A 9,406-nucleotide genomic window follows, 5' to 3' on the forward strand; every position below is an offset into this window, starting at 1 on the left:
CTGTGCGAGAACTATACGTCTTCCTTCTAGAACACCATAGATGAAGAAACAAAATCCGGAGTAAGAAAACACTTGCAAACTCCGGCCCATAGCTGGTTCGCCATACCGGTTCGTCCAACCGACATGATGCCTAGTTATTCCGAGCTGTTGGACCCGGGACACTGGTCCCGACATCCGCTCCTGGTAAGGACATAACACAATTCACCCTGACTATAGTCAATACCCATTTCCAGGAGTGATGGTTATGTTGCAACGAAATCAAGCCTATTCCCAAACCATTCAGTTTTATCTAACCAAAAAAAGATGACCATCGCATCATCCCATTTACGGGGTTCTCGTGCGGTAACAGCTGTTTCGAACTGCAATCGATCAGGACTGTCCGTTGGCGGAAGCTACCATTGTTCCAAATGGTGCAAGACTTTGCAGCCAGGTCGGCACTGCGTTCGTGGCTTTCAGTAGATCGCATCATTAAAGCGTTCTTCTTACCGGCTTCAAGTATAGCAGTTTTACAGATCTAATGACTCGTTATTTCAATCATCCACAATGAATTGCCGTAGTTTTGTTCTGAACGATCTCGTTTAGTATCAATTTTGCACCCATTTCAGTGAATTCATGCCGTGTTTGGAAATCAAAGGTATTGTTTCTAAGCAATAAGTATCATACGAAGTGGTTTCTCTGAATACTATGGATGCTCTTCCCACTGTGATTGACCTGTACTTGTGGCCTCATTCAAGAGAACGGTGGACGACTTCCTTCCCTCTAAGTCCCTATGACGTTGCGAGCGGCGCCTTTCACGCAGAGCTGTCCGGATTCACGTTCTCTTCAAGTACCGGTCGCGCTCATTGACGACACATCACGCGGGCTCCGTTAACTTACACCAGAAGCCTCGAATGCATTTCTCCCCAAGTCCTAGGACCCGCCGAATAGAATTTGACTGATTTTTAATGTGGAACTGCTTCAGTGAGTGACGCATCCTAGAAAACAGAGACTTATCGGAACACTACACCAAGGAGTTTGCACGGTCATCTGACTGCTGGGTTGGGAATTCGACTCATCTGAGATAATCAGGTCATTTTGAACCTCGGAGGGACGCTAGTGATCCAACATTACTTGTAGTATGTTAGAACAATACTAGACCGTTCCCTCGTTAGATATCAACGTCATTCTGAGTGAACTTCCAATCTGAAAAGTCGTTACAGAATCCAGTCAAAATACGAGTCAACCACAGTGTTGGCAGCCGAATGGTTAAGTTTTCAGTTCCTATCGAGGAAATCGTGAGTTCGAAACCGGAGATTTGTGCTGATGATTTCCAATACGGTCGGAACAGCCGTAGAATGCTTGGCATAAACCAATTCAGCATACAGTACGAAATCTGGGTAAAAAAACCTCACTACTGACGTCAGAATTGGATGGCCGAATTCCACTGCTCCTGTTTGGGATTCACCTCATTAGAACTGTTGCGTGGAGTTGGTGTTACCGGGTAGAGTTAAGGATGCTGAGCACTGTAGGGGGGGGGGGTGGAAGTGCATGATCCGGCTCCATTTTCCAGTCAGCCGCAGAACATCCAAATGGCCAAAATTTGGAGACACTCGGCTTAAGCCAAACCATCTGTGTGTACACAAACACTGCTGCCTTTGTAATATCAAACGACCGCTGCTATTCGAGATGTCTACGAAGTTGGCCCATCCTCACATAGGAAGCAGACTCGGCAAGGTATCGTCCATCTGCCCTCCAGCAGATATGGTCGACAAAGTAATCGTGAATGCCAATAAAGCAGTAAGACCCAAGCAACTCTGGCTTACCAGCGCCCAATTAGTCATTAACCGAACAATGTAAGAATGGTGAGGTAGATAATCGGAAAAACAAGGGCGGTTGATTTCGTATAGCTGCCTTCAAACTGCCGGGGAAAACCGGTTTGCTCGAGCCCATGGGTGGTAAAAGGTGTCATAGAATACAGATGAGGGATAGTTGCGCGATCAGATCAATAAACAGGAGGCGCTCGGCGGTCTCACCTCCGTTTTCTGACAGCATAGTCGGATGGTGCGCGTAAACTTAGGCGTCACCGTCGCATAAACGAGGGTTGACGAGTGACCGCAGTGTTGTTTCCGTCTCCCTGGATGGGGACCACGGTGATTAGTCATTGTCAGACGGCCTAGTCGCACCCACAACGGGGCGATGTGGCTGTGGTTGGAGAGCGAATTCACTAACCGGAGTGCTCATGGTTAGAACCCGACTACCGTATCTCGACATCTCTTGTCTGGGCAGTATGTCAGCCGCCATGCTTCCTTCTGGTAGCATGGCAGCTAGGCACGAAAGGGAGCTACAGTTGGGGTTTTTTTTTCAGTGGCACTCGTGCATCCAAGCCATTACTTTCAATGCATTGCTCTACTTTCAATCGCCCCTATTGAAAGTTAACTGACAACCCTGTATTTCCGCGATTATATCAGCTACCGCCTCCATCTCCCAAATTCATCGGTGAACAAAACTGTAGTAGTTACAAGCACTGTGCGGCAAGTACGCGGTTCTCACAGCTGATGATGATGTGATAATAACAAGTACTGCACACTAGCACCTTATTCCCCTTGTTAACAATCGACGAAATAAGGCGCAAGTGAGATCAGGGACCAAGGCGCAAACCTACTGAAAGGAAGATCAGTGGTTCACACCTAAATCTTGCACCTCGACTACTCCTATTTAGGTTTAGGCAACCTGACAGTACCTCATCGCTGGCACTCCCTTCGGATGGCGTGACAGCTAAGTACCGAAAGGTAGTTACAGATAAACGATGGTTTTTGCTATAAAAAAAGGTGTGCGCCATGCGAAAAAAACATTAGGGAAACGCTCTTGAAGCACACATTTGCATACTGACCTACACACTTTCAGTAATCTTGATTACGTGTGGTTTATATGGGTTATCCTGCATGCACATCCCTACACAAGTTGCAGTGCTTGTTTCCCGAACATCTCTCATCTTTTCTAATATAATCAAATCGCTTGGCTTGATATCCACAGAAGGTCCAGAAACCAGGAATTCCGCCTGGAAGGCGAACTTCCTCAATTAGCGTGTTTCAAGGCTCTGAACTTGTGTGGAAACAATAGTGCTAACCTACCCCGTCTCGTTATTTAATCAAGCCAAATGTATAATCTTTAGAATTTAGCGGCAGACATCGGTTGCATGTATTCCAGGTTCCAATTAGCCCATGTAATTGACGAAGTTCCCCTAGTTTAAGACAAGAACGAGCACAGGTTTCCTTCAAAACATAGTATATTCCCGATTACCAGGCATCCGTAGGATCAGCATCCAGATTGCTCCACCCCCCAACAGGACCACCACCAACAGGTCCGAAGCCACCAGTTGGGATTCCCATTTCGCCAAGTCCTCCGATGGGTAGTGAGGGATCACCTACCCAGTTGTCGGCTGCATCATCAGCACCTGAAACGAAAAGCATAAGCGAATGACTCTAGAGTATCCGAATCCAGAGGTTCAGGGAAAACACGGTTTGTACTTATGCGCTGAACCTCGGTTACAGAGAGGGTTCAATAACGAAAATTGAAAAAGATATCTCTGTTTGTAAACTATTAAAATCGGCCGTAGTTGTGTCTACGAAAGCTTCACAGCCTCGTGGCGTAGTAAAACATTGGATAAACGAAACTCAGAGCCAATAAGCCACTTTGTTGTATGCAAATTCTTCGCTATTAAAAGTCCAACTCGAAAATTAGTCATCAGATGAGATATGCCAATTCGTTCGTTTCTTTATGAAAGTAAGTACATAGCCAAAGGAACAACGCGTGTTAACGGGCGAACAGATAGGAGCCGAAGCATATGACCATCACCGCTCAATAATATAGTATCATTTGAAAAGCTCCAAATTGTTCAGCTATTGCACCCCTTCGGTGCCCAACGGCCACGCCACCACCAGGAGGCTCTCGTACTGGTGCAGCTGTTATGGTACGTCTACACGAAAGAGGGGAAGCAGTTTCGCTCTAATTAGGACCCATTGCCAATGCTCATTTCGGGATTTGAACCAGACATGCAATGTGACCATATTACCAACACTGAACTTGCGCCTGAATTATCACGTCAGAACAACGCCTTGAGTTAAGACCAAACGACTAAATCAAGTAGCTCCTGCTGAGCAATTTTCGGGCCAGTTGTAGGTGGTTGAAAAAAAGTACAACTAGTGGAAAATTGTCCAGTAAGTCTCAAGCATCCGTGGCGCTACCTGACCAGGTGGTTTAGTCGGCTGACACATATAGAGGTCACTGGGCCGTCGCCCAGTCATGGGCAACCTAATCAGGTCGCTTAGGGTGAACACGTTTGCGCCAAGACAGGACTGTTCAAACGACAGTGACGTTGACACAAGTCCTACAATCACTATCACCGCTGATCCTTCACCGCCTTCTAAAATCGTTCAGCTGTAACACCCTTCCGGTGCCTAGCTGCTATGCCACCCGAGGGAAGCACGAGGACTGGGGTACTGTCAGGTTGCCCGAGACTAGATAGGAGAAATCGAGAGGCAGAGGTTGGGTTCGAACCACAGACCTTCCGGTCAGTAAATTCGCGCTCTAACCACTTGAGCCATCTCGCCCGCCTTCTGGTGTTACAGGAAACCTGGACCAGCGATCAACAAGCGAACTTCGACTCCATCGGGTGTTAGAGCAGCAACACACCCAGACTCAATCCTGGCGACCTAGATCTACAGGGTGTGTTCCACTAGTATCTCTAACCACACTTACTCCAAAAAAAACCCTGGTAGTTCGTGGACATCAGCAGCACTATCGTTGATAAACGATCCGCCCATTAGAACGCACGAATAGCTCTCCAAAAAATTCCATATAAAAGGCGGAGCTAAACTTATCCTCGAAGACCACTTTTTCTCCTGGCTGAACCTTGAATTTCCATCTCAACAAGAACGACACGGTCTTTGAAGGTTGAGTACCAGCTGCCCCATCTTCTGTGGTCACAAAGAGCATGGAGGGGCAAAGCTGTGAAAAAGACCCGGCTCGTCAGCACTCAATTCCCTCTTGAACACACAATGGAATAGCTTCTCATATTTAAAAGCCAAATATTGCGCCCTCCTGCCATTCTCTGGCTACCCACGTAGGACAATGTGCAAAACGCAAGTTTCTGAGACTTCAGTATCTGACGTTGGATCAAACTACTAGGAACGATGAAGCCAAATGCTCGTACCACAAGAAACCATGCCCCCTCAGAATATTATGGGTACGCTTCACATGTAGCACTCATACCATCTAACCATTTGTGCATAATTCCCTTGCTCTTTACGAAAGACCGATTTGGAGTTCTTCAACTGCAAGCGTTCTTCCGACTGCGATCCTGCTCCTCTGAAGTGAGAGCTTCCCTATGTCGAGTCAAAATGAGACCAGCTGAATCAATACAACACTGGCGAGCTGAGCGGTGAAATTGAGCAACATGTTTACTCTACTCTACTCTACTCCACTTAATCGACCGCACTTCACGATGTTGACTGAACTGTGTTGAGGTATGCCATTACCACCACACCCAACAACTATTAAATGCACCACTAACCAGTGAGAAATACCCACTGGCTATGCGACTGAAGTGGCCGAGACACAAGTCAATAGATAGACGCTTGTACTCGATCTGAGTTTGAAAATGGAGCTAATCAACTGAAATAAACTCCTATCACGATGAGGAGCAGATGACATGTTGAGGCTGTGTAGTAAAATTTACTACAAGCAGCAAATTTTGTCGGACGCATGGTATACAAACAGTGGCCAATCAGCAAGACAACCGAAACACAGAAGCCCGAACTGAGAAGGTAACGATTTGGCAACTAGCACTGAGTAGTGCTACTATTTTAGCGTCGTTTTAGCGAAACTAGTTTAGTCCTGTTACACTCATGTCTTCATGCTTAAAGACCTGTTCGATGAAGAACTCGAATGGCATAACGCTGTGTAGAAAAACTACACATCAACCCGGGGGTCCGAATACAAAATAAGAGATCGATGTTGTCATTTTCCTCAGTTGTAAACCGGCGTACATGTTGTAGTGGTTATAGTTGCCATTTTCGTTCGCCAATGATCTGGATTTGGAGGTGATGGTTGATATAAGTGACGCAGTCTCAGTAGACTTTTTGCTGGGGACGTCGGGAGGGGAAGATTCGCGATGAAGACGTGCGCACCGCTGAACAATGTCTATCAGTATCTCCAACCACTCTGTTCATAATCGGGATGCCCATCCAGGTACAATGAAGATCCAGAGAAACGGATACTTTGAAGAAAAATTAGCTCCTAAAAGCCCTTATCGTTTTACGGCGGTGAGCAACAGCACACTCGAGCACCTCAACTTCAGAATGTCAGGATTGCAATGCAGGCTCTCAGGACGATGAAGCTTCTTCCCTGGAAATATGCATTTGTACATGGCCCAGAACAGCGTAACCAACGACAGGAATACAAAACAGTGAGTACGCGTAGAGCCATAATGACCTAGTAAGTTAAGTCGTCACCACTGACAGCAGCACACCAGTAAAATACATCGGCAATTAACAGCACTCAGTCATAAAGGAAATCTCAATAATGCGTGAAAAGAGAGAAAGATAGAAATTTAGTGTGAAGAGAAACGATTGAGAGTAAAGTGCTAACAAATCCGGACATCATATTGAAGGCGCCATAGGTGAACTTGACCTAGTGTCCTTTGGGAACCCCACCCGACTTAGGTCACAGTGGCAGACGAACTTCGGTTAGGCTTTGATTAGGAATGCGCGCAAATGAGATCAGTTGTGTGCGATGTCCTGCAAGGTTCCAAACACGAGGACTCCAACAAGGAAGGCGCGAGATTCTCACAGCACCGTTTGATTGTAACAGCTTTATTTCACGTTGAAATATCATGGTCTCTCGCCAGCGGAACCAACAATCCGTTAGAACAGTAAACTACGCTTTCTCAATCTGATGACTGAATCTGTAGCTCTAGTGGCGTGCATTCGCTGCCAAGTGCCCGCTTGATTAAGCCTCGTTCGTACGCGCAGAAGCCAGCTAAATCTTACTATGCTGAGGGAACACTAATGATCAAAAATATAAAGACGCCTGAGACCCTCAGATCGGAGAGACGGAATCTCAACCATAAAGTAAAGACATCCTCACAGCTGCCCTGTATACGTGGAACTTCATACGCAGCAAAACCTGTTACTGACTCCATAAATGACACTGTTCACACCGTGATTACCGGTTGTGCAGCGGCCAAGACAAGGGAATCTGTCAACAAATTCAAGCACTCTATTCTGAAGTTTCATGGCAGCACCATTGGATCGCAGACCATAAAGTAGGACTTTGTACATTAAATTGCAAAACGCGTGCTAGACATTGATCCAACACCCACATTCCGCTTGACCATCGAAGTCTTCGGAGCATTGCCAGATTCTAGTGCGAACACCGGATCATTAATGCTCAAGTTTTTTGAAGACAGCTCGACCACGACTGAACAATTGATCACTTTCCATAGGTTGCGCTGGACTCGTGCTCTGTAAGACGGTCCACCGACTTCTTCGAACAGCCCTTATCACAAAAACCACTCGCTGTCAAAACTGCGTAGTTCTCGAGCAGTGGTTATGGATGCAACAGTTTACCAATTATTTGGGGAGGGGCATGAAAGCCACGCACTACAGGGAATATATGCATTGAAGGCAATAGCCCGGATGCAAGCGCGCCAATGAGGGCACAATGGGGCTGTCCGACAATGCCTCTAACCATTGATGAGTCCCGCCTAGGGGTTCAAATCTAGGGAGACAGCAGTGACCAGCATGGCTGAGTTTGATGTTTCGTTGCCAAGTCACTTTTTGACCTCCCTGACTAGTTTCCACTCTTTGCATGGTTGTGTGACAAGAAGCTTTCGAGGAAGTCGGCCAACTGGGATACGGAGCATCTGATCAAACCGGCACAACATACACAGCGTGATCTACCGTGGGCATCATACTATTTCCGAAAACCATTATACGCACTCCAGAACTTCTGACCCGTTGTTCCCACCAAACTTCGGCAATACTCCGAAGACATCAGTGGTCAAACACTGAGTCTTTCGACGTCCTCAGAGAGCAGCGTCCAGGCCATACAGTAATACGGAGCGCACCGAAACATTGTAAACTCGGTCCTTGACGGATAACCTGTGACGAAATATGGGTAGCTCGGGTGTGTTTACTGGTGGTTGATCAGATGGCAGTTGATCTGTTCGCAAGCCGATTGCCAAGCTCGACGAATAGTAAGTGAATGTGAGGTGATACAAGTTCACGAAAGCTGCTCCGACTTTCCCTATTCAGATGCGAAAATCATCATTTTACGAGACCACTGGGACTGTTACAGCTGCCCAGGTAGACAAATTTACCTACTACCTCAATCGGCTTCTCCGCAAGCATGAAGTTAGGATTCAAGTCCACCCGGAATCGCAGTACTCTGCATTTGCACGTGTGAAGCGCATACCATACTGTGAGATAGAATGATTTAAATTTAATGCTTGCATTACCACGGCGTCAGATCCAAGAGGAGCTATGTCGTCTGCGGGGCAGTTTTGGGTGGCGGTGTACGATTGGTTTGCTGAATCGTGAGCCTACAGCCGTGATCTGCAGGAACGACTATTAAATGGGCGGGAGGATGGTTGAATAAGCCAGGTGTCAGCACGTTTTTGCTTATCTATCGTGCGTCACCACACGTCAGTAAACATGGAGACATGTTTTTGTAAATGGGCAATGTATGTCCTGCCAGGGAGCCAGAACCATAACGGGGGGACGCATACGGTCCTTGATCAAAGCTCAAAAGACTGGACGCAAGGTGACGATAGTCGGAGCAAGGGCACCACAGTAGTAGCAGCCTGGAGAGCCGGAAAACTGTGCTCGCACAGCCCCTATCTATCGAACTGGAAGGAGACCGTGGTTACTGCAAGCTGTTGCACAGCCGTAAGGACCGATTTGTTTGCAAGAGACAGCTCTCGATGACCCCGTCACGAAGCGTGGTTACTGCTGTTGCACAGCCGTAAGGACCGATTTGTTTGCAAGAGACAGCTCTCGATGACCCCGTCACGAAGAGACTGGACCTTACTTACCGGTGACGGTTTGCGCACTTCAGCGATCCATTGAGCTATACTGGAGAGTGTCCCGCGACACTCACAGAGTCTCTCATACCAGGTTGGTCAATGGTTAGAGGTCTGACGAACACAGTCTCCTGGCCCTCCAGGTTGGGGGTTGGAACATGTGGCGACTTGTTCCGTAGAAATGGTAATGCATTTGCATTTCCCGCCAAACACCGCTACCTTGCGGTTAGGCTTTTGAGCCAAAGGCTTTGGTTGAGGACCCTAATCGTCCTCCTCCTCCTGTCTAGGTGTGGGCGCCCTGGCAGCATCCCAGCCCACGTACAACCATGAATAGCACATACACAA

The 9,406-nt window shown here is 47.2% G+C and overlaps 1 protein-coding gene across 1 annotated transcript in view; it reads right to left on the reverse strand.

Annotated features, from left to right (window-relative positions):
• Positions 1-3,245: 3,245 nt before the first annotated feature.
• The window catches only part of T265_03501 (hypothetical protein), a gene marked incomplete at both ends in the record, with an annotated part of 11,005 nt that continues 4,844 nt past the window's right edge, over positions 3,246-9,406 (reverse strand). The window contains one exon of the mRNA XM_009168001.1: positions 3,246-3,433. Coding sequence (XP_009166265.1) covers positions 3,276-3,433 — 158 coding nt within the window. The remainder of the gene's footprint in view (positions 3,434-9,406) is intronic.

The sequence above is a fragment of the Opisthorchis viverrini genome (genome assembly GCF_000715545.1).
Source record: "Opisthorchis viverrini unplaced genomic scaffold opera_v5_50, whole genome shotgun sequence".
Lineage (NCBI taxonomy): Eukaryota > Metazoa > Platyhelminthes > Trematoda > Opisthorchiida > Opisthorchiidae > Opisthorchis > Opisthorchis viverrini.